The sequence below is a fragment of the Falco naumanni genome, chromosome 1 (assembly GCF_017639655.2).
Source record: "Falco naumanni isolate bFalNau1 chromosome 1, bFalNau1.pat, whole genome shotgun sequence".
NCBI classification, from domain to species: Eukaryota; Metazoa; Chordata; class Aves; order Falconiformes; family Falconidae; genus Falco; species Falco naumanni.
Window position 1 is genome coordinate 115,815,117 of NC_054054.1, and position 25,503 is coordinate 115,840,619.

The window sequence follows — 25,503 nt, forward strand, 5'->3', positions numbered from 1 at the left end:
CCGGCAGGGACCTCATGCCCAGGACCCTGGAGGGGCAGATCACCATGGAGAAGACCCCCAGCTACTTTGTCACCAAGGAGGCCCCTGCCCGCATCTCCTCCATGTCCAAGGGCACGAAGCTCATCGTGGTGGTGCGGGACCCCGTGACCAGAGCCATCTCGGACTACACCCAGACGCTCTCCAAGAAGCCCGACATCCCCACCTTTGAGAGCCTGACCTTCAAAAACAGGACTACGGGCCTGATCGACACCTCGTGGAGCGCCATCCAGATTGGCATCTACGCCAAGCACCTGGAGAACTGGCTCCTCTACTTCCCCATCGGGCAGATCCTCTTTGTCAGTGGGGAGAGGCTGATCAGCGACCCCGCGGGGGAGCTGGGCAGGGTCCAGGACTTTCTGGGCCTCAAGAGGATCATCACCGACAAACACTTCTACTTCAACAAAACCAAGGGGTTCCCGTGCCTGAAGAAGGCGGAGGGCAGCAGCAAGCCCCACTGCCTGGGGAAGACGAAAGGCAGGACCCACCCCGACATAGACCAGGAGGTGGTGCAGAGACTGCGGGACTTCTACCGGCCCTTCAACATGAAGTTCTACCAGATGACGGGGCAGGACTTCGGCTGGGACTGAGCCTGGCGTGAGAAAGTCCCCTGTAATTACTTGCCCAGCACGGTTTGCGTATATAAAGAGATATATATGTATGTAAAATGTACAGAAATCTATTTTATAATAATTTATTTTTAATTCCTAAGCAATTAATTCACTAAGCTGCCTAACCGCACTGGCTAGAACGGTAGCCCGTAACCTGTTTAACATTCCACAGTGTTTAATTCTAATATGTCTTTCCTGTTTGTTTTTTTTCCCTCCCTTCTGTTTTCTCCTCTTTTTGGTTTGGTTTGTAACAGACAGTGCTTCCATTTTTCCTAAACAAAATTTGTATTTAAAAAAAGCAAAAAAAGTGAGGGTGGCAGGGGAGGGGCAGAGGGGGAGGGAAAGCATAAATTTATTTTTGTTACGGGTATCTGGCCTTTATAAACACTTGCTTTCCCTATTCCGGTGTCCCAGTCTCTGCTCCAGTGTTGTGCTCCCTTGTCCCGCAGCTTCCCAGTTGGTCCCGTGGCTGCAGGGGGGTTTCTTTGGGGTGGGTGGGAGGGAGGCTGGGCATCTCCCTGCGACCTGCATCCTTCTGCTGAGCAGCAACGTGTTTTACTGGTGTCCGTAAAGCGCAGGGAACCCCAAGCCACACAGCTCCGGCTCCGCAGCCCGGGTCTCTGCCGGGAGGGCAACGAGCTCTTTTTCCCGTGGAGAAGCCGCCGAGCCTGTTGCATGGGCAGAGCTGTCTCCCCAGTATGATTTTCCTTCTTGCCTCTTGTGAAGGAGGCTCTTTCCCACGAGCCCTCTATGCATTTTAAATCTTTGCCACAGGACAAATATAAAAACACACGTGTCTGTATGTGACATGCCAGGTGCTGGTCTGAATGACTGGCAAGACACCTCTGGCTGGGCGCTGCTGGGAGGTGGCTGCGCCTGCAGTGTGAGGAGCAGCGTCCACGCACCAAAGAGGCCGGCAGAGCCACGGAGCTGCAGGAAAACCCCAGGTCTGTGCTTGGTGCCATCCCCAGCATGGAGGGTGTCCCAGGACACGGCACAGGCAGCACTGCCTCCACCCCCACAGCCGCCGGAGCAGCTCCCAGTATGACACTGGGGAGCATCGACCTTGGCTCTCTTCGTTCCCGTTACTTTTTGGTCCAACAGCATGGTGTCTCCCAAGGAACAGCGTTTTCCTAGAGCCAGGAAGAAGTGCTGCTTTGCCAACAAGGATGCATCCGTAGAAAAGCAGAGGGGAGTCTGGCTGTACTTGGGTTGGGGCATCACTGGCAGCCGGGTGCCTCTCCGATGCCCTGGGGGAGCACAGGGGTGGCAGCCAGGCAGAACAGGGGGCTCCAAGCACTTAGTCGTCAACCTGGGTGCAATAACCTGGAAATCCTACCCCTCAGGTGGAACCAAATACTTCAGGACTTTAGGACAGGTTGGTGGGTCTGTTCTGAGAGCTCTAGCCATGTTTTGTGTGCTCAGGGCGTTTTGGTAAGCACTGTGTGTGTCCGATACATTATCGTCACTGTCAGAGGCTCTGCTAGCTCAGCTGGAACATCTTTGGAGCAAGGTGGCAGCAGAAGCGATTTATTCCTTGGATTTTTAACAGAAGTTGGGTTTCGTTGTATTTGGGCAACAAAAAAACCACACACCTCGCCTGCAGCACTGAAGTGATGTACCGCACTGAGCGCGGAGCTTGCTGAATAAATATCACCATGTTGCCGTGGGAGCACTTGCATGAAGCAGGCAGTGTAAAGTAATACTCGAAACAGCAAATGCATCAGCCGGGAGAGCATATGTGAGTTGAGTTCATGCTCTAGTTTCATACACATCGCCTATAGAAATGCGTGCCCTGCACCTCTCCCCAGTCACCCACAGCAAAGCACCTTTGAGGACCGCGCTGCTAAGCCATGCCCAGCTTGCGGGGGGTGCAGTCAGTGGCATTTCCCAGATTTTTTTTTCCCAGCCTCCTTGCTCTTGCCTGCCCCTTACAGCTCTCTGCTGTGGCTGTTGGGTGATAAAAAGGCTCTTCAGAGCCTGGGCTGCTCTCCCCGGGTCTCGATCTGGTCCCTGCTCAGGCAGATGCAGCAAAGAGCAGACCCACCTGGGGCCCCGCCGCGGGGATCTGCAGGTAAAATGCTGGTTTAAATGGTTAAACCTAAGGGCTCTTGGCTTGGCTCAGCGCTGTCACATCTCCAAAGGGATTTAGGGACTCACACTCCATCAGTGTGGGATCACACATGGGGTGCAGCACACGGGTGTCCTCAAGGACAGGGAGATGCTGAGTGGGATGTCAGGGCTGAGCTGCCTCACACACGTGCTGTGGGCAGCATGCAAATCCCTCCTTGGGGCTGGCCTCCAAGCACATCTTCCTACAAACCGGGAAAGTTGGGCTAATCCCTTCCTTTCTGCCCTGAGCCATTCCTAGCTCTGAGGCGATGCTGTGAGCCCACTCGCAGAGCTCACAGGCTGAGCATGGGACCGCCGGGCTGTGCAGGCTGGCAGACCACGCGCAGCCCCCGTCCTGCAGAACGCGCTGCAGACCTGGAGTGGTGCTTGGATCTGTGCCTGCCTGGGGTCCTTGGACCTTGCGCCAGCCGGGTCCCCAGCTCTGTTCCCTGCTGCCAGGACAGGTGATGAATGCACAAGCGTCTCTGCTCTGTCACAGACCCTGCTGCTGTTGGGTGACTGAGGGGAAGGGGCTGCAGGGTGGGAGGGAGAAGAAAACCCTTCCTGGGGGAAGAGAGTCATTTCTGCTTCTCAAAATCTCAGTCTTCCTCCTAGCTGGCTTACACGATGTGTGTGGGAAGAAGCTCACCCTCTGCACGGCCCCTGGCTGAGCTGCCAGCTGCCACCGCGCCACTTCCCCAAGCGCTTTCTCCGGCTGAGCCCATGGCCGTGTGGCCAGAGCCACCGGGACCTGCTGCGCTGGCGTGGCCTCGTCCTCCTTCCCCTGTGCTTCCCCCCGAGCCCCTCTCTGTGCCTGCTCTTGAACGCTGGAAGGTTTCACATCCCCTGCGTCTTCCTCCTTGCTTTCTTGGAAACAACTTTCTAACACCCCGATGCCTTCCCCAGCTGTACGGCAGCGTGGGTGTGATGTGGCTAACCAAGCCCTGCTGCAGAACGCTGCCGTGGAGCAACCTCGTTGGAGAGCAGCAATACAGAGTGAATAATGACTCTTCTAACCTTAAGCAAATTGTTAGCCCTGCCTCAACATCCTTCCTAATGAAGTCTGCACTAGACTTTTAATGTAAAGGCCTTACCTAATAAATAGGACGATGAAAGTGAATTCCCCATTGTGTACATCTGGTTGCTAATGCTGGAATCAGTGCTATTGTCATCGTTTTTTAAAAATACCTTTTTTATTATTATTTTTTAAGTTAAGCTTGGAGGTGTGATTAGAAGTTCTTTTTTTAAAAAAAAAACAAACATATTGTAACATTAATTTATGGCTGAGTTTCATTCAGTCCTGTGTTCAGACGTGCAGTACAGGTATTAGTGATGTGTTGTCTGTAACATGGTACTGTAGAGTAGCCAATTTGTAAGAAAAAGAACAAAATGGAAAGAAAAACAAAAAAAAGCCACAAAAAAAAGTCTGAAAAAAAATGAAAATGTAAATCAAGTATTTTGTGGTACTTACAACACAAATTAATTTTACATAAAGATGTTTCTAGGAAAATGAAATTCTGATAATTCATACTGTTTGTATGAACAAATAAAAGCTATATTTTATGAAGCGATGGACACAGTCGTATTCATTCAGCGCTGCGGCGGTGGAGGTGGCCTCCCACGTGGGTTTGGTGGTGCTGCCCCCCGACACCTGCACGTCCACCCCACTAGTGTCTGTGCTCGGTGCTGGCCCCACGGCGAAGCCCGGAGCAGCGTGCTGAATCCGGCAGGATTTCATCGCCTACACGAGCTCCCATCCTGCGCAGGGCTGCGCTGGGTGCTGAACCTGCGTGTTTTGCTCAGTCAGGTTGTGTGGGGGCTGGTCTGTCCTGCTGAATGCACATTCATCAAACACCGTTTCAGGGAAGGAGACCTGAGGGGTTGCCCTCAGCCCTGCTGCAAAAAAACCTGGATGGTCTTGGTGGTTGGTGAAACCATCCCCCTGCATCAGGGATGCTGGAGGACAAATTACAGCTGGTGGTGGGGAACCTTCCCAGTGCCAAGTTTCTTTTCAAAAGCATTGCACTTCAGGTAGCCATGGTGCTCCAAACCTCCGGGGCCAGTGGCTGCTATTGCTCCCTACACACTCAGCACTTTAAGATATAAAAATTCATTATCATTAAATTCAGAAGAGTCCCAGGGCAGCGCTATACAAAGCAGCACCTAAAGAACATTACAGATTTATGTAACGTAGCAATTGCTACTTAACTAAACTGAATTAAAATAATTTAATTTTTCTTAGCAAGTCTTACATCCAGTGCAGAGTAATTGATGGGAGTCTTTCAGATTGCCCATTTTTCAGAGACCTTCTAAAAAAGGAGTCAAAAGTAAGCACAAAATTTAATATAGTGGTTTAGGAAGAGTTCAGCCTGGAAACCTCCAGCTTCTCAGGACTGTAATTAGCTGCTCCCAAACTCTGGCAACGCTTAAACTCTACAGGTGCCTCATTTTAAAAATACATATATGTAGATTTTACTTTAAAATTTGCATGTGCCTTTTGAGCAGCACAGCTGGATGTGCTGTGAGCTGACCTCAGCTTGATGGAGTTGAGCAACTCGTTACCTCATCCTCACCTCACCTTGGTTGCCTTCAAAACCAGGTGCTCCTCTACCAGTGCCCACCCTGTAGGCACCCTAGGCCTGAGCTCAGCCCAGTTTGGCAGCAGCTTGTAGACCACAGTCCCTCATTCTTGCGATTTGTAAGAGTGACCCGGTTCTGGGATGGAGCTGTGGAGGAGAGGGAAGGTAAGTCCTTATGGGGTGCAGCGTCTGCCCTGTGTCATATCTCCCTGAAGGCTATTCCCAGTTGCACCTGGGCTTGTGGATACTGGGGTTTCTTTTCCCAGTTTGGGCTGGGCCCTGTTCTTAAGTGCTGTTTAGGCAACAGCATCTAGAAGATAAGAATAAGGGTGTCTGTGTGGCTTATGGATCACATCCTGAATACAGAGAAGTGTTTGCTCTGAAGGAGATGGGCTGAAGGGTCTTGTAGTAGCCCTGGGGACTCCAGCTGAAGGAGGAATCTGTTGAAGAAAGAAAATGGTTTGATTAAGAGGTAGGTTAGGCAGCTGTTGAAAGGTTGCTGCTAGTGATGGTGGTAACTGAGGTGGATTTACTTTTTCCTCAAGGTTGGCAGAAGAAAGGTGGTGGGCTATTGCTTTGAACTAAAAACCATCCAGTTCTCCAGGCTGTGCAAAGAAATGTGGCATTTCTAGCAACGGTGCTTGGGGTCCAGCACTGAGGTTACCTCCCAAGGGTGTCACCTTGCAAGGATGCCAGGGATGAGAGAGCAAAGCAGGGAGGAGCTGGCCTGGGATGGAAAGGGCTGCTGCTGTGAGCATGTCCAGGTGGCACCTGGAGGCTGTGGAGAGCCCTCTGAGGAGGGTGAGGGAAGGCTGAAACGAGGGAGGAATTCCCTCTGTGCACTAGGGGGAAACCTGAGCAGGACCTGTGAAGGCAATGGAGTGCTGGGAAAGCTTGGGTTGAGTCCATGCTGCCAAAGCCATTGAAAAAATTGGTGGCTTTTGTAGGCAGCTTCATGTTCACTGGGCTTTAGACCACAATGATGAATTTAAAACAACCTTGAAGCTTGAGAAGGCTTTTACTGGGGCCTGGGTTTAGGAAGAAGTCACTATTATATGTATGCTTCATTGTTGTTGTTTTTTTTTTTCTTGGGACTAGTATACAGGTGGCCGGGAGTTTGTGCTCCCGGCAGTCCCAGTCACCTAACCTCCAGGATACTGCAATAGGAATTGGTTTGCTTCTCTTTGAGTTTTTGTTATTTTTTTCTCTCCTTCAAAAACCTTACTTAGCCACTAGATCTGTCCGTTAATAGCTTTAAAGCTGAACTTTATTATCCTCCAATTTCTCTGTGGTTAAGAACCATGGTGTTAACTCTTCTTCTTCTAATGCATATATTTTAAAAGGTAATAATACTGACTAATTAGTTATAAATCATTCAAACCTTTCTATGCAAGGTAAGTGTTCAGCACCTTGTTCAATGACCTTTTTATTAAAGAGAGGAATTCCTGTGTCACATCTTAGTGTTGGTAACTTCAGCTGGGATAAAACCTCATGGCCATTGAGTCCTCAGATCTCCCTGTCAATCAGGTAATAAAACCCCATTTGCAGATTGCAACAATCTGGAATAGGTGTTTTAATGAAGTTAATTACAGAGTCCTACACACTAATTCACTAGGAGGGAGCAACTGGTACCAAAGACAGAGGAGGCTGGTTGATCTTCCTGTTTCCAAACTCCTCTCACTGAGCTCTTTGCTCTGCTTACTGATGCTTCCCCTCATTTTCCAGCAGGATTTCTAGACCTTAACTTCTGCCTCCATGATTTCCCCCTCCCTCTGAGAAGGGGCTCACAAACAGGACTGTGACAATCAGCCACTGTCACAATTCTGCAAAGAACTGAAGAGCACCCTCCAGGAATATTATTTGCAACTATTTATGCAGTCAGCTATAATTGTGTGACTTAATTCATGCCCATTAAGTCCTCTGAGATGCTTGACGAGTAGCACTGCAGCAGCACAAAGTATGACTGGTTATTCAGGCTGCTTGCAGCGGTGAAGGCATCACCATTTCTCTTGGCTTGATCTCTCCCCATCCCACCACGGGCTGGTAGGGAGGACATCAGTACCAGCTGTCCTCGGGAGCAAAGACTGATCTGGATGTTGGGCTCTTGCCAGACATTACATGCCATGCCCTGATAGCAACCAAAATGCTGAACAAAAGAAAGAAATTTTGAAATAATATGCTCAAAAAATGGTTTGGCAGAGAAGATACAACTGGCTGCTTTGACATCTAGGTTATTTAGCTGGGAATTTATGTGTCAAAAGCTTAAAAGCTTCACCAAAGAAAATTTAAGAAAGCACCGTGTCTCCAACTAATTAAGTAATGTCAGCCAAATATAATTTATTTCTCACCATCACTCGTATCTACAGCAGAATTATCTCATTTTTGATTTCTAATGACTTTCCCTCATTTATCTGACCATGAATTATTTTTATATAACTTTTTGGCATTGAAGCAAAAGATTTTTTTCTCTTTAATAAGAACAGCATCCCTAGATAATTTTGCATCACCCTTGAAAGGGGGCAGGGAGTCTAACTTAGGTTTCATTGCGTGGCTCCAGCCTTCCTCCCCAGGAACCCTGGCAGGTTCTCCCCCAGGTCTTCCCCAGGACCTCAGCTTGCCCTGGCTCCCTGAGGCCTCCCTTGTCCTTTCTTGTAGCACTAAGCTGTGTAGACTGGTTCTGGTTTGGCCTTTATTCTAACAAAAAAGGGTCTTTTTCCTGCAGTTCTCAGGGAATTTTGCCTAGTCCTTTTCACAGAATGTGTCTGGCTTTCCTGTTTCTCACAGCATCCCTGGCTCTTCCCATAGGTACAGGCTGTGGCAAAGGTCTTAGACTTGGTTTCCCCCCCATCATCTGCGGCTCTGTCCCAGGCATGTGTGTCCTAGTTATTGGAAGTGTCAGTCTTCCTGCTTGGCTGACTTGGTTCACATCTTGGTTCTTACTAATGGCTTATTATCTGAAGTACAGCTTGTTTCCAAGTCCCTGGAGCAAGCTTTGAGGATGCTTCCATACAGGACTGGCTCAGACATGTCATTTGCATCCAGTATCCCATCTCTGACCCCAGGAACTGGAGGTGAATCTTTCTTTGCTGCTGCTTATAGGTGAGCAGGGGTGGATCTGTGATTTGGAGGTCCATGGTCTGCCTGCTGTTCTCTAGCAGTGCATCTGAGTCACTTCTGTGGTCAAGGCAGACCTTGAACGTAACCCGAAGGGATTAGCAAATACCCTGTCTTATGAAACCTCCAGTCCCAGCTGCAGATCAAAGTAAATCAGGTAATTTAAAAAGGCATCCAAGTATTGGGTGCTTTACATATATTGGCTTGAACCTCCAAAAAAATCCTTTGTTTCCAACCGCTGCAGAAGCAGAGCCTGCTACCCACAGTCACCAAGCGCAATCCTAGTGCATCTCCTGTGGGAGGAACTGATGTTTCTAGCCAGCCTGGGTTGCTGCAAGGTAACCTGGTTGGCAGATGACCCGGGCAGACAGCGAGAGCTGCTCCAGGATCTCCTTGGGGAAAGCAGGAGGGAGCGTGCAGCCAGAAGTGCCAGGCAGGCAGAGCCTCAGCTGGCGGCGTTCCACTGCCTTCAAAGGGTGAGCCTGGGAGGGAGCTGCAGGCAGTAAATGGATCGCTGAAAAGCGATACGGAAAATGGCAAAGGTAGCACGGTGCAGAGATACCTCAAATACTGTCTGTCCCTGCCCTTTGCACGGGCTGGGGTTGCTTAGAGGTACTTCACATGTAAGAGTATTTCTGAAACCCAGCGGGTCGCACCCATCGAGACAATAAATGTATAATTCAGGTTGGGTATGGCTGACTAGCCACAGCGCTCGAAACTCTCATCGGACTGAAATTGCACTGCTGGTTGGTTTGGGATAAGAGAAGTCACCTACAGCTCAGCGTTTCCCTAGTGCTTCACCAACAGCTTTCAGGGGTTCTGTGCTAATAGCTGGCTTGGATTTACCATAGTCTTCCTCCTGTTGTGGTTTCACCCCAGCTGGCAACTCAGCCCCATGCAGCTGCTCGCCTGCTGCCCTCTCAGAGGCGTGGGGAGAGAATCAGAAAGATGGAAGTGAGAAAACCACGGGCTGAGATAAAGGCAGTTTAATAGGTAAAGCAAAAGCCGCTCACACAAGCAAAGGAAAACTGGGAATTCATCCACCACGTCCCATGGGCAGGAGGGGTTCGGCCACCGCCAGGAGAGCAGGGTTCCAGCATGCGGAACGGGGACTTGGGAAGAGAAACACCATCACTCTGAATGTCCCCCCTTTCCTCCTTCTTCCCCCAGCTTTATCTGCTGAGCATGGTGCCATATGGTGTGGGACATCCCTTGGGCCAGTGTCCCCCCCAGCTCCCTGTGCCCCCAGCCCGCTCGCTGTGGGGTGGCTGAGGAGCAGCAAAGCCCTGGGCGCTGTGTGAGCGCTGCTTGGCAGTAACGAAACCACCCCTGTGGGATCAGCGCTGCTTCCAGCACAAATCCAGAGCGCAGCCTCCTACGAGCTACTGTGGGGAACATTAACTCTACCCCAGCCCAAACCAGCACACTTTCTCACCTGAGTCATCTCAGATGGCCAACCAGGCTCCAGTGCTAAATTCCCAAAGTTGAGGTCAGGCAGGAACAGGGGGAAGTGAGCAGGTGAATCCCCTGAAGCTGGAGGACTCTGGTCGGTGGGTGACGTGTCAGTGCTGAGGACCATCCTGCTCCAGGTTCAGGGTCTCACATCCCAGTGGGCACAGGAGAGACAGTGGTGTTTACAACCTGCTGTAGGAGATGCAAAGCTGCTCTACTCTGCCTTACTCTCCCCTCTTTCTAAGCCAAAGCAAACCTTGAAAACCAAAAAGCCTCTACGAGGAAAACTCCCCTAAAACACAAAGGAATTTTTTGACTCATTTCTCCCCCCCTGGATTTTCATTATTTCCTATGGAAAAATCCACTTCACCTGTGGAAAACTGCTTTACAGAAACTTCCATGTAGTTAAAACCTAAGAAAACAACTTTTTGGAAGATGGAGTGGCACTAACACTTTTGCTAATTCTGACCCAGCATAAGGCAGCCAGATGGGGCAGTGGGGATCAGAGCAAGGACCCAGGCGGCTGGATGTGTCCCCGCAGCAGGAGGGGAGGTGAAAGCCCAGTGTCCCAGCTGACATCTGAGCAGACTTGCAGATGAAGGTCTATCAGGCAGATGTGGAGATGGGCTGGGGCCACTGGGCTCTGCTGGTACCCAAACCCCTGCTAACCACCGTTTGGCCCCTGGCTAAAACAACCGACAGCAGAAGTGTCAGACTGCACTTGGCTCTCTTTAATCACAAGAATGATGGAAAAAGTAAACTTCAAGCCAAGTACTAACACAGCTTTGCTGGGGCACGCTCCCATAGCACGGACCTCCACGGGCCCAGCAGCACCAAGAAAGCATGGGGAGGACAGCCCTGCTGAAATGCAGTGTCCAATTTAGCAGGTACCCACCCAGACTCTGTGGCCCCAGTCACGTGCAGCTGTAGGTGGGTTCCATCTCCATCTGCGCTATGGGCTGTGGCTGCTCAGGTGATCCTGAGACATGGACAATCTGAGATCATCATAGAATATGTTTTTTTCAGGTTTGGATTGAATTCCAGTGTGGAGGGCCAGATCCTCAACCTGGTGTAAATCAGCCTCCGTTTGCAGACTGCAGCTGAGGTTGTCCAGGGGACTTCAGTGGATCCTCAGGGCTTATGGCATCTGGTGGGATCTGCTTCTACAGAGCTTCTAGGCTAAGTGCAAGTCTGCAAAAGACAGCAGCAAATGTCTGGGCAGTCTGGTACTTCCCTCCTGCTCCATCCTAAGTAGTCCAGTGGTACTGGTGGAGGTTGACTCTTATTCCATCTACCTTGACATGGCTGCAGATGCATAAAGTGAAAGTGATATAGTTGTACATGAGATTGTTGGTTGTCAGTCCCTGAGAAATTCGTGTGCCATGTGTCGGGCTGGCATTATTCATCCCTGGAGGGGTAACAGTACAGGGATCTCATTACACTTCCTCTTGTATATTTGCTTTATACTGCTTTGTTTGAGGGCGTGCTTGGCAACTCAGTTCAAGAATTGTGCTGGAAAATGTACCGTGTTTATGTAACAACAGAGAACAACAGTCTCCAGACAATCAGAGGGATGTGATTTAAGTGATACAGTGGGGTGGGGCATGAGGGTGAGAGGCCTTGCACAGGACCTCTTGGAGGAAGGAGCTCACGGTGCTGGGACTTGAGGCATGAGGACTGGACTGCCTGTGGAAGGGGAGGGTATGAAGCATTCATTGAGGGTCTGTGGTGCCATTTGTGGCAGAGCCCACAAGTAGGTACCAGGGAAAGGGATTACCCCTTGCGCTCACGTGTGGCTCTTTAAATATGAAGCCAACAGCCCCTGTTTGGGTATGCAAATGACCAAGCCAAGAGGTCCTTGCAGAAGGTCACATTCAGAAGTTCTGACTATTTCAGGGACTCAACTTCCTTTTCTGCCCTTCTCAAGGAAGGGTAATGGTGGGAGACTGGTCTTCTGGGTGTTTCTTGGCATTTTGCAGGCACTCTAAAAGATTTCTAATGAGGTGCTTTTCCAATTCTATACAATCCCATTTCAAACCTTGGGCTCTTGGCATTCATTTTCCTGTGGAGAGCTGATGAGAATTAGGTTTCTATGGCCTCTAGCTTCAAAATATAAAAGCAATTTGCTTGCACTGGCACTGCTGGCAGTTAGATGCTTGATTGGGATCTGGGTTTCAGGACCAATCACTTCTGAAATTATGCCCCAAACATTTAAACCCCAGGTGCTTGGGCAGTTTCTGTGGTTCTTCACAGGTCTGCAACCTTGTTAGGAGGCCATCTAAAAAATGGAAACTAAATTCTGGTTTTTGGGAGGCTTGGTTTATGCTGCTGGCTTGTTTGGGTGGGGTGTTTTTGGCAAGCTGCTTACCCTGCCTGCGTGCCTCTCTTTTGTTTCCATCTGGAAAGCAGAGCTCCTGGTTTTGCTGTAGCTTACCCTGATGGCATTGTTAATTCTGGTGCAGCACTTGGATAGTACAGCTGGATGCATGTGTATCTCTTTGCTGTTCACCACCTTTGCTCTGCTATTTAAAAGTGTAAATAATGATGTGTCCTGGGAATAAAGAGTAATTCCAGGAAGAGCTTATAGGTTAGAAAAGATTGACTAAATCTTGGCAAGGGCAAGTTGGCATAGCTGTCTTGACTTCAAGGGAGCTGGATTGATTAATGTTAGCAATGTGGCTGGCCCTGTTTCTCCAGATGTTCTGGTGAATGCCTGCAGATAATGAATCCTGTCTGGAAATCTGCAGAAATGCATGAATATTTGTGGGATAAAGATGGTGTTACATAGGTTACTATGACCAGCTCCAGGCATGGCTCAACGCAGGGCAATAAGCAGCCTCACTCTGCTTGCTGAGGCATCGAACGCTGCCAGAGAGACCCTAATGCAGTTGCGGACAAAGCTGTTGCAGCCGCTGCTGAAGGTGGATTTATCAAGTGAGTGATTGTAGCTTGCTGCTTCTCGTGTGTGACATAAACATCTATTATCTTCATTTGTAAAATTTCTCTGTGGCTCACCTCAGGGCAGCTACTTCTGAGAGCTCAATTACAGGCAGTTAGTTGCTTGACAACACTTCTGGCAGATGCTAGCAGAGTGCGGGCACTGTATCCTTGTCAGACAGCAGATTTCTGTTTGTTAATGTACTGCCATCAAGCCATGCCTAAAGTCACCTGGGAAGCTGCTGTGTTTCTCAAGGGGACAGAAGGAGATGCAGCCAGGAGCGTGAGGTCCTGTGGCTGTTACGGGAGGTCCCAAGAAGTCTTTGGCCACATTGAGCCCCCTTGGGATGGCAGGGCAGCATCCCTGTGTAACAGTCCATCCTGTCATTCAGACAGAAGAAACTTCATCCCCGCACTGCTAGTGCCGAGGGGTGAAGTGATGTCTCCAGAGGCGCGCAGGAAGCCTGTGGCAGAGTTTGCACTCAGAGGTGAATTCCTGGCCCTCAGCCCACGTTGCTTGCTCACAGCATTAAAGTAGATACAAATTCCGTCTGAACGCTGGGCCTCTGCCCTCCTGAGGGATCAGAGAACAGAAACTGCTCCTGGGCTAGAGCCACCAACTGAAACAGCTCCTCTGGTACCTGACCTGCACTCCACCTCAGTGTCTCCCCACCCGGAGGGTGATTATGGCAGGGAAGGATCTCTGTAGGCTTACAGCACCCAAATGATGCCTTTTGAGGCAGCTCTCCAGCACCCAGAGAGGCTGTGGAGTCTCCCTTTCTGGAGATACTCAAAACCCACCTGGATGTGATTCTGTGCAACTGCTCTCGGTGAACCTTCTTTAGTGGGGGCTTGGACTAGATGGTCTCCAGAGATGCCTTCCAACCCCAACCATCCTGTGATTCTGTGAACCTCCTGCTCTGCTGACTGACACAATGAGGGTAGGAAGGGGCTGAGAGTCTCCTGATAGTGATCTGGAATCTTTTCAAGTTTTATTTATTTAAAGAGATTTTCATTCCCCTTCTAAAAGGCAGTGGAAGGGCTCTGTGTGGCCAAATGGCAGCTCCAGCGATCAATCAGTTCTTCCTAACAACCAACATCCTGCAGCGGTGAAGGGTCACAATCAATCACTACCTATTATTATTACATGATGAAATTGTAATTATAGGAGGGAAACCCTGCATTACACTTCCACATCCATCATCCCGGAGCTGCACGCTTAGGTGGCACCTTTCAGTCAAGTTCAGCAAAGTACCTAATGCAGGTCCATTAGCCCATCTCCCCTCCCTGCCAGACATATGTGGCTCCACACAGGCAGGAACTGAGGCAGAAACAAGGTGAGGGAGAAGAGTTTATTATGCCAGAACTCTTCTGAGCAAATATCTCAAGTGTCCTTGCTACTTCATTGGTACCACAGTACATTCCCTAACCGGCTCGTGTCCTCAGTCCTAGACAAATGGTCCTCACATCCGTGCAAATAGGATTTATTTCCTTTTGCTGGCAATTCTAAACAATTATTGAAATGAAAACAATTTGAATTTCTTGGCAGGTCACAAATCTTATAAGCAAGAAAAGAATGCTCCCCCGGAATTTTTGTTGCCCTGAGATGAATTATTTTGCTAGAAAAAAATCTAGAAGTTCAGAAGTGCCTCTCTTGATGGGCATATTAAAAAGAGTTTGATTTGGTTTTGGATATACCTGGAAACAAGTGCCTTTAGAGACTTCTTGTATTTGAGAGAAACGAAGTATTTTGTCGTCAGCCAAAGAAAATTTTTATTTAAAATACTGGTCAGAAGCTTCCCTCTTATTTCGAAGGGGTCGAATATCTGTCAAAAATGAGCCTTTTGTGGGACAGTTGGATAGATTTAGATGACCTCAAGGTCCCTTCTTAGACTATCTTCTGTGACCCTATGACATTAATCTCTGTTCTAATGGCCTGATCATCAATTATCACAGGATAAAGGAAAATGTCATTTGATAATACCTCCCTGGCTGTGTTTGCACAGGCTGCTCCCTAGCCCTCACCCCGGAATGCAATGTGAGAATGGGACCTGGGGCACACCTGTACTGATTTTTGGGTTCCACTGAAGACAGTTGGGAAGATGCTACAGATCATGTTGGATCAGGATACATTCCTGTACTGCCCTGGAGTATGGGGAGAATAAAATGCCCATCATACCCCCAGCCTAGACCTCCCCAACAGTCTGAACTGGCATGGATAAGTCCAGGTGCCTTGTTGTGGCTAGTGAGGGTAGAGGGATCCAGGCTGATATTACTGAATCGGGCATCTCATGGGTTTGAGGTGAATCTGGACCAAAATAACCATATGGCTGATCTCTGGTCCCAGGGCAGATCTGATAAAGTGGACAAGGAGGTTTTTTCCTTGCAGCAAAACAGCAGTAACCTGAGTTGCTGCTCTGGTTGCACATACCTCGGTAATCATTTCTCTTGTCATTGGAAGACCACAGCAACAGATTGTTCTCTCATTTTTTTCATTATTTTTTAATATACTTTTTTTTTTTTTTAAGGAAAACATAGACTCTGACCCTGCTTTTGCCCATGGCAGGGGTTCCCAACTACGGCAGAAGTCTTCCCTGCCCCCATGGGGTAACTTTCCTCCCCCCCTGCTCCTTCCCTTTCTACCCTCAAGTGCTTTTATGGTGACATGATCAATCTTTGCACTGTCCTCCTATGTACCTTCTAACATCACAAAAGCACATTTTTTTTTTTCCTTTTCTCTATTGTTTCCCCCCATCTCCCTCAACTGTAGTTGAAGAAAACCTGTTTGTGAAATCTTCAGCAAGAAGGTGGCGAGGCTGGGTTAGGAGCGGCGGCCTTGTGCTGCAGCACATCCCGAGTTTCCCGCGGCTGTCCCGGGCTGGAGCCCCCGCACTGTGCTGGGAAGGCTGGCGCTCAGGTGCTTCAGCTGTTTGTCAGGGTCTTGATCCTGAAGACCAGACTCCCACTGAACCCCTGGTAAGCTCTGCCTCCAGGAGGATGCCACGGGGCTGGAAAAGGCCTTGAGCTGCTGATTCAAAAATCTTCTGAAGTGTTTCTTATCAGAGGATTAGAAACTTTGCAAACACAGAACAAAACAGGAGGGGGGACGGGGGGGGGGGGGGGGGGGGCGCGGAACGAGGCATCGCCGAGACAATCTTCCTCTTACAACGAACCACTGAATTATGGCATCCCCTGGCAAGGGAGCCTCTCCAGTCATCCTTAGACAGACCTTGTTTATAAAAATGTTAGTGCAGAGTTCACAATAACAGAACCCTGATCAACCCGGGGTGTGTATTTAATAAATAACGAATGGGAATAAAGTATCAATGAGTGGTGTCTGTAGCAGACATCTGTTTTCTCACTGGCCCGCAGCCATACCTCTCTGGGCTGTGATCTCATCAGCCGAGGTCAGCTCGTGGATGAAGGTAAGCACGCGGATGGCGCTGCTGCCGGGGTTGTGTGCTGGTACAGGCAGCCTGTGGGCTCACTGTGCACCGGTCCCTGCCCTGCCTGGGAGCACAGGGAACCGCAGGCAGGTTGTCAGCCTCTTAAGAGTTGTCGTCTTGAAACCCTAGACCCACTGACAAAAACCGGTGGGGAGGTGTGTGCTGCATGTGGATTAGCATCAGCTTCTGTCTAGAGATTGGTCCTGAAAAGGATGATCTGCTCCAGCGTTTTTATGGGGTGCTGAATGGCAGAAAGGCGCCGGAGTTGCCTCTTGGCAAGCAAACAGCATAAACACCCAAACAAATGTTGATCGGCGCTATTCTCAGGAAGGAGCCAAAGGTGTAGCAGAGTTCGGAAGGGTTTTGATAAAAAGGAAAGCAGAGGTGTGTTTTCACAGTGATAAAGCAATTTCAGGTGGTGCTGCCTGATGTTAGTGGGGCTTTGGCAGAGAGCTAGAGGGGAGCAGCCCCTAAGATTACCAAATGTGGCCTCTGAATCTGTCAGACCTACAGGAGGACGGATTTTGCTTTGGAGGAATAGATTCTCCTATCTAGAGCACAGGTATGAGGAGATGCAAAGGCCTTTCCCGAGATGAAACAGCAGTTTTGTCAGTTTGTCCTGGTTTCAGCTGAGATAATTTTCTGCTTGGAAGCCAGCGCAGTGCTGGGTGTTGGATTTGGTGTGAGAACAATGTTGGTGGCACACTGATGTTTTTGGTTGTTGCTGGGTAATGCTTATACCCAGTCAAGGACTTCTCAGTTTCTCATGCCCTGCCAGCAAGAGGGCTGGGGGGGCGCAAGCAGTTGGGAGGGGACACAGCCAGGACAGCTGACCCAAGCCAGCCAAAGGGATATTCCATACCATAGAACATCACACTCAGTATATAAACCAGGGCAGCTGGCTGAGAGGTGCTGGTCGCTGCTCAGGGACCACCCGGGCATCGGTCAGTGGGTGGTGAATGATTGTGTTGGGCATCACTTGAGTTTTTTCTCTTCCCGTGGGATTTTGTTCCCCTCCCCTCCTCCCTCCTTTTCATTGCAAGTGTTGTTATTATTAGTATTTTAATTATTTCAATTATTAATTTGTTTTTAGCTCAACCCTCAAGTTTTACCTTTTGTCTCAATTCTCCTCCCCCATCCCTCTTGGTGGGGGGAGTGGGTGAGTGGTTGCATGGTACTTAGTTGCCAGCTGGGGTTAAACCTCACCACGGCTTTAGCCCCTTATTCCTAAAAGCAGACTCAGCCGTGCCTTCAGTGCCCGGAAAAGTGTGGAATTGCCCACTGAAGGATGCCCATAGCTGTCAGTCCAGCGTCTCTATTCTGTGCATGCTTTGAGCAGAGCCGAATACATCTTGCAATGTGAAATTCAGTGTCTAACCTAGCTGGGGCAGGAGGGAAAACAAATCTGCTGTCACAAACAAAATATCCCGTTCAGGCTAGAATCTCCTTTTCCTGGCTCCGGCAGCTGCCCGCTGGCTGCACCGGCTTGGGGCTCCCCCCGGGCTGCACTTTCTGCTCAGCTGCACTTCAAAGTGCTTTTCCTTTCTGCATCTGCCCTCTGCCATCCCTAGTGCCATCAGCTACCCAAACCCAAGATTTCTTTCCAATTGCAGAAGGTTACTTGTGAAAACTTGCCAGAAAGGCAGCGTTCACTGGGCTCAGCCCAGAAATCCCTCTTCTTCCATCTGGTTATCGCTCCTTTCCAGTCCTTTGCCTTGGTGGCACTGCAGCTTGCCTGAGGCTCTCAGTTTCCTGCATAATGCTTGAGTTTGGGGTGATGGGTAATACCCCTGGTTTAACTACACTCATTCAGCCTCTTGGGATGCTTTGGTTTTGTGAAGGAACAAGATCATCTTGTCCAGCCAAGCACGGTCTCTTGGGCTGTCCCAGCACACAGCAGGACGTGGGAGATGGTACGAGATCCTTCCGTGCTTTTGGGTGTTCGGTGCTGCTTTCAGTGGGTTCATTGCAGCCAGAGCCTTGCTCCTGACACATCACTTGAGCTGAGTAATATCTTAAGTGGTTCTGAGTCTAGCTTTGCTGTTGGAAATGTGGCTGTGGTGGGGTGTGGGGATGGTGGTCTGTTTTGCTTTGAATTAGCTTCTACTTCTGAGGCCTCAATTACACTTGGGTCATGACTTCTAAAATCTTTTTTTTTTTTCTTTCCAAACATTAATGCTAGAAATGAAGTCAAATTAGAGAGTTGAGAGTTGCATATGTAGTAGTGTGTGTCCTTGGGTCAGGGACTTAAGAGAAATGCCAAATATAATGGATGTCATGATAAAAACTGCAGAAAGCAGTAGTTCTATGTGATGACAGCTCCTGGAGTGGAGCAGAAGTTGTGTTGATGTTATCATCTACTTAATTAGAAGTTTTGAGCTTGAAAGACTTCACGCTGGAGATGTCATTGGCTGCATGTAGTTTTAAAGGAGGGTTCATAAGTAGTATTTGCCCTCTGAAAAAGGCCAATTAGTCTAAATGACACTTCAGCCAAAATGACAGAACATGAGCAATTGCCTGGGAGACGGGTTGCTAATGGGTGGCTTTCAGCTCATGTCCGTCTGCTTAAAAGCTGTCAGAAATCTTATGTCAAGACAAGCAGTTTCTTGTTTCTGCCTCCTTGGTGTATTGTGGGGAACTGGCCGTTCCTCTCCCTCTGCTCCAAAAGGTGCAGAGACGGGTCTGCCCCGAGGGGGTGGGAACAGAGCCGGAGCCCATCGCCTGCTGCCCATGAAGGGTCGGGGCAAGCTGCAAGGGGCTGAGCAGAGGTTACCCAAAGCTGCCTCAAACCCAGGGTCTACCCAGGGCTGTCATGATGAAATAACTTTCCCCTCTCCTCCATGGTTTTCCACCTTTCCTGGCTCCCCACAGCCCAGGTGCCCCCCCTCCAGAGCCTCTCTGGCAGTCAGCACCAGGGGTCCCTCCTCACCGGGCACGGGGTCATCCTGCAGCAAAGCAGCAGGGCACACAGAGGGCAGTACCTGGGCATCTAATTCCTCCTTGGGTGTTTATCCCGGCTGGTTTCTTGTTGGAAGAGATGAAATTGAGACCCCTTTATCCCTTGGAAGTCCTGGGTTAGTGGCCATGAGTGGAGTGGGAGAGTCTTGGGAGAGCTGGTCTCTCATGGCTGCTGGGACAGGCAGCTCTGGAAGTTAGGAGTCTTAGAGATGGCATCTGGGGAAGATGCAGGTCTTTGTTTTGCCAGACTGATGAGAGGAGGAGCAGGGTAGCTGCAGGTGCTTCTTCTGTAGCGTGCGTGAGGGGAGCCAGGCCAAGGGGTGCACCCATGCTAGATTGAATTCAAAGTAATGAACTATGGAGGCTCACCAGTCTAGGGGGGAATGTGAACGCTCTTTCAGGATGCTCACCCGCAGGGTGGTCACTGGTTTTGGAGGAAAGCTGTCACATGCTGTGTCACCTTGATGGGAAACAGCAACCTAGCAGGACCCAATGCTGGAGAGTCCTCTGCGAGAGCCATGCTTCAGCTCCCAAGCACTGCAGAAGTGGAAATGAATAGGAGCCTCAGGGTTGATTTTCCCCTCTTGAAGCTGATAAAACTCCACTGACGTTACAACCCAACAGCTAGGAGCAACATCAGTGAAGCCTGGGGGGAGCAGAGATGATGTTCCTCCAGCACAGCAGTAACAAATACAGCTCAAGTGGGTCCTTGACCTTGCTGTGCAACTGTGCTGAACTCTGCAACTTCCCACTTCTCCAGAAACTTGCATTCAGGCCTAATCTTTCTTTAAATGTATCTCAATTATTAATGCAACTCATCTGTTAGAAATCATATAAGCTCAGAGTAAGGGAAGGGATGAGGTTAAGGTTCTGGATACATTTGAAGTGCCTATTGTATTTAGTATTTCTAATACCGCATTGTTTAAATGAACAGAAAGGCTTTTCAAGGGCCCTGAGTCATCAGCTTGTTATTGGATATAAGGTACGGTATGACTAATTAAGATTTAGGAGATTGCATCCTACATAGTGCCCTTCCTGTGCCTGCACATAGGAAGAGCCACAACATCAGAAACCTGGATGGGTCTTGTACGCTGCGGCTCCTGGGCAGGGGACCCGACGGCAGCCCTGAGCGGTTGCACAGCCATGTGCACACGCTGAGGCAGGGCTGGGGGTCCCCGGCAGTGCGTTTCACCCCCAGTTCTGCCCCTGCCCTTGGCAAATGGCTTGCCATTCCCAGCCCTTTAAGTGGGAATAAGTTTTTTAAGCTGTCATGGAGCTTTGAAAGGTTCTTGCCTTTTACTAGTGAAAAAGAGCTGGAGTGTAAGGGTGGACAGCACGACCTAAGAGGAATTGTACCTCCAAAATATTAAGAACTGAGCCAGATGCAATTTTATTTAGCTGTGGAATCCTAAATCCATGCTTAGACTCCCTCAGCAGTCAGTAGCAAACTGGGGATGCTTCCAAAATGTGGCTGAGGTTAGCTGTCTGTGGAAGCATAGACCCAAATGTTAGGTATGATACATCTAGGCCAAAGCTAATTAGCTGAAAAAAGAGTAATTCTGCTGGGTGCAAGTGAAATACTGTTTGGCTTGCGTTTACATGTTGTCTGAGATCATTTGTCAACAATCTTCTGTAATTAGATCTTGATTTAGGCTAATCATTATATGCCTTGTTAACTCAAAGCGTGTATTTAAATCCCCATTGAACATAATAGGACACAAGCACGTGCTGAAGAAATACAAAATACTTTTAGTGGCTTTACAAAAACAGTGAACTTAAATACTCAGCCTTTTTGCTGTTTCAACCATTCTTTCCACTGGCAGAAAAAAATCCATTAATCAAATATCATGAGCTGTCTCCAATTATTTTGCCAAGCTGGGAAATTAGTGAAAATTCCACTCTGGAAATGTGAAAGCAAAATGCGCCAGTACATTAAAGTGTTTTAAAAACACTGCTGAAAAAGTGACATGATGGCCTTGTTCCAGTTTTCTATCTAGGTATTGGTTGGGGTTTTTTTTTTACCTTTTGTCCCTACAGAAATTCCAGGACTGAGTCAATTTTACAAAAGTCACTTAGATTCCACCAGGACTGAATTTGCAGCCTCGCTAATGTAATTAACGTCTATTAAGCGAGCGTGTGCCCTGAGCAGCTTAATAGGAAAATCTAATAATGTTTCCTATTGGAATGTTCCCTGTTAAATCGTCAAAGTGCTTTAGTGTATGTTTTCTGTAGGCAGCATTGTTTAATGGAAATGTTACACAAATTAGTATTAGGCCCTCGGTGAAATGGGATCTTTTATTTAATTTGATTTTACAGCCAGGATGCGGAATGATTGCTGCTTTGGCCTTGCCAGCATGTGGCCAGGCAGAATTAAGTTTTGCTGGGATCACCTTTGTAATGACTCTTCCATAGCTCTCGCCTACAGAGCGGCCGAGGCTCAGTTATTAGCTGAGCTGTAAATGGCATTAATAATGTCCTTGTGGAGCAATAGCGTGGCAGGATGGCCTCCATAAAAACAGGAATCCTGCGGCTGACCAGTGTTTTGTTTGATTTTTGAAGGCGGGTAATAAAAGAAGAAAATGGAAAGCTTGTGCCTTTGTTTTTGTTTGGCCTGACGGGTGCAGGAGCGGAGGTGCAGATGTTTGTATAAAGCCCCGCTTGGGCCAGGGGTGCTGCCGCCCGCCCCGGGCAGCTCTGCTGCAGCCCCCGGTGAGCCGGCTCGGGGGTTCAGTCGTGGTTAGTGGAGCAGGGCCAGGACCAGCACTCCCTGGGGCAGAGTTGCAAACCTTGTCCGTGTCCTGGGGTAGCAGGCAAGACAGCCGGGTGTCCCCCCAAGGAGGGATGGGCAGGGTGGGAAAATACAGCCTGCTCTGCTTGGGTGGGTGCCATCACCGGCCATGGGTGCCCGTGCCTGCATCATGGCTCTGTCCTCCCTCTCTCACCCTGGGGGGGAAGCAGGATGCCAGCAGGGCGATGCTCCCACCCCCTTCACCCTGGGAAAGTGGTGAAATTCCAGAGGAAAGGAGCTGCTTTGCTTTTCTGCAGCTGCATGGTCTCCTTGGTCAGGTAGTCGGCTGGCTTGCAGGGAAGGCTGCCAGAGCTAGTAAATGCCCAAATTTAGCCTCTTCCCTACAAAATCAGAGCAGCAAATGCTCGTGCTGTGTGAGGGGGACGCTGGGGTTGGCTCAGGCTAGGGTGGTGCAGCTGAGAGTTCAGCCTCGGCAAAATATTAACTAAAAAGGCAAGGTTTCTTCCACTTTTAGTTGTTTCTTTTCTGGAGAGAGGAAGGGATGAACATCCCGCTGGATTTGAGGAGAGCAAGGAGGGCAATTTATTTAGGAAACTCACTGAGATGGAGCAGCGTATCTGCAGTTTACATGTAAAGGGAAAGGTCTGCCTCTCTCTTCAGGCTGCTGCTTTAACTCTTCCCCAGGAGGACACTGCCAGGCCAGGGGTTCTTAAATTTTTCATCATGCAGGCAAAGCTGTTTCCTTCCCTAGTGAGGAGAATTCCTTCTTCAGAGCAGACTGATTAATTCTATCCAATGCACCATCTTGTACTTTGGGGCTCACAGCGCAGCTCCTGCAGACCCTTTTGCAGCGTCAGGTGCTTCACAGCTGTGTCTGAAGTTGAGGTCTCCTCCAGGAGCACCTCCCGCTGTAAATCGGGCCGACTGTGCTGCAAGAATAGCAAATTATGGAACGCTTTGCTGAGCAGCCCTCTTCGCTCTGCTTCCCTTAGAGCACCGAAGTGTGCACAAGGGCTGACCCTGGGCTCTCTGGCCAGTGTCCGAGCCAGCCCTGAGCCCAGCACAGCTGGGTTTGGGTTGGATTTAATGGTCGTTTCCCCCAGAACACTGGCCCAGCAACCCACCGCTACATGCTATGGTGTCTGAGGTTCCCTGGGACCCTCCATCTTCCAGAAAAGCCCCATGAGCCAGGCAGGGGCTTCCCTGGGTATGGATCCGCTCCTGAACACTGAGATGCTAAAATGAAGCTGAGAGCCCAGGAGCGGCCACCGGTTCCCTGGCACAGCGAGCTGGGTGCTGTGAGCCAACTGTCCTGATCTGGAAGAAAACTGGACTTTTCTTTCTAAAAAATTTAATAGGTGGGGAAATTCTGACAGACAAAATTCTCTTGCTTGGCTTTCAATAGCATTTAAACAAAGCTAGATCAAAATCGATAACGTTAGTATATCAGGGCAGGGGAATAAGAAGGGAGGTAGAGAAGGAAAATTCTTTGGGCAGTTCTCACTGGAAACTGGTTTTGACAACAACAAACCCATTCTGCCTGCTTGTAAAACAATTAACTTTAAATCCTGGTGTCCTCTGAAAGAAAAGCCCCTGAGCAGTGGCTGCTTTGACCAAAAGCATCAAACAGGGGAACCCACACTCCTTTGTGGTTCCCATTGCCAGCTAGGAGTGCCTACACCCGCGGAATGGCTTTAGTGTAGATCTCTGCTGTTGCAGAGCAGGGAAAAACGTAGTAGCTGGTTCCCCACACTGATGAGTCTGTAAGATCTTTGCTTGGGTTTAGTGGTGTGTGTTTTTATGGTGGTTGTTTTTTCCCCATGAATATTAGAGCAGATTTCAGAAGATGGCTGGGCTCACTTCCACTTTGAATTAGGGAAACTGAGGCAAAACTAGGGCTGTATCTTGCCCAAGATTATAAAATGAATAAATGACGGATTTTGGGGTAGAACCCAATTATTTCCTGCTTCAAGCTAGCTGTGCAGAGACTTGAGAGGGCACTAGCAGTGTTTCCCTGGAAGGGCAGGGCAGGACTATTTCCCTCTGAGCCAAACTATCTTCTAGCAGCAGGGCCATACGCCCCGCTCCCTACTGTTTAACTAATGATTTATATCTTTGCTGGAAGGCCTTACGCACAGGTAGACCTGGCAGTAACGGTACTTGATAAAATCCCTCCATTTTCTTGATTTGATCATTGATGTTAGCAGTTTAATGCCTGCATGGAGCATGTTTTCATATGTCAGCACAAACCAGGTGGAAATGATGGATGAGATGTTGAGTCCTTGGCAGGAGTAGGGGCAAGAGAAGGAGCTGCCTTTCTCTTGAAGTATTTGGCTTTTATTTGCTACCTGCAAATGCAAACGGTCATGCTGGGACTTCCCTGGTCATGGAACCACTTGGTCTAGGAGTACCAGGGACACAGCTTGTCTCATGCCTTTGGTGTTGCTGCCTTGGGTCCTTGCCCACGTTATGCTTTTCTTGGTTGAATATTGCCACCCAACTGAATTTAAATTCTTTATATCTTACAGGACATCGTGTTCCCTGAGAAAAAGGGTTTGTGAGTGCTAGGTGAAACAGGGACGGTGGGTTGGAGGAGAACGCCGTGGCAGTGTGTGTGTGTCCTCGCTGGTGTCATCTGGGCATACTTGCCCTTGCTGCACATCTCCTGAAGGCACAAGATGGCTACAGAAACGTGATCTCTGCAGGATCTCTGAGTCGTTTCCATAAATACCAGGTAAGAAAGTTGCTGTTCAGGGGGAAAATGAATAGAAGCTGTTGTCTGGGGTGATGGGACACAATGCCCCAGCCATGGCATCCGTTGTGGCTGTGGTTGAGGCTCTCCCAGGAGATGCTGTAGGTGTTTGTCCTTCTAGAGTTTGCAGCTGAACTTCCTGATGCAGAGTTTGGAAGCTGCTGTGGTTTGAATCTTCCTGTGATCTGGGGCAGTGAAACTAGAAGTTGAAGAGTTAGAAAAGAGATGAAAAGTGGAAAGAGAAGAGACCAAGTAGAATATTCTGCTAGCTTTTATCTGCAGCAAAATTCCAGTCTGTGTGTGTGCTGTTTGATTTTGTCAGAGATGCTTTTGTCGCGAAGAATTTTTCTGTAGGGACAGGGTCTGGGTGCTGCTGATACGAGCAGGAGTTTTGGATTTGTGATTGGCTATCTGGTTTGAATCAAATAAAGAACCACTCTGAATCCCTGCCCAAAACACAAATGAAGCCTGCAGCATGTTAACAAGATGAGAAAGTCTGGCCAATTCATTTAATTTGTTCCAGGCTCCTTTTGGCTTCCAGGTGTTCTTCGTGGATCACAAGCCAAAACATCCTGGGAGAGGCTCTTGCTGTCATATCAGAGCCCATCTGATAAGGCTCGCGCCTCCGAGCCGGCATGCTGCTGCAAGATTCCTGCTCTGCCTTCGCCAGGGATGTCAGGTTAGGGCTTCAAGCTTTAAATGTGAAAATAGAGGTTGCGTCAACCAAACGCCTCGGCAAGTGTAACGCGTTTGACCT

At 49.1% G+C, this 25,503-nt stretch overlaps 1 protein-coding gene and 1 long non-coding RNA gene across 2 annotated transcripts in view; both read left to right on the forward strand.

Annotated features, from left to right (window-relative positions):
• LOC121081308 (heparan sulfate glucosamine 3-O-sulfotransferase 3B1-like) overlaps positions 1 to 4,326 on the forward strand; it is a 30,241-nt gene extending 25,915 nt beyond the window's left edge. The window contains exon 2 of the mRNA XM_040580229.1: positions 8 to 4,326. Within this exon, the coding sequence (XP_040436163.1) occupies positions 8 to 626 (619 nt within the window). The 3' untranslated portion in view covers positions 627 to 4,326. The remainder of the gene's footprint in view (positions 1 to 7) is intronic.
• Positions 4,327 to 5,344: 1,018 nt separating this feature from the next.
• Positions 5,345 to 25,503, forward strand: part of LOC121081316 — a 95,061-nt gene continuing 74,902 nt past the window's right edge. The window contains exons 1-2 of the long non-coding RNA XR_005825645.1: positions 5,345 to 5,503; positions 24,523 to 24,728. This is a non-coding gene — a long non-coding RNA (uncharacterized LOC121081316). The remainder of the gene's footprint in view (positions 5,504 to 24,522; positions 24,729 to 25,503) is intronic.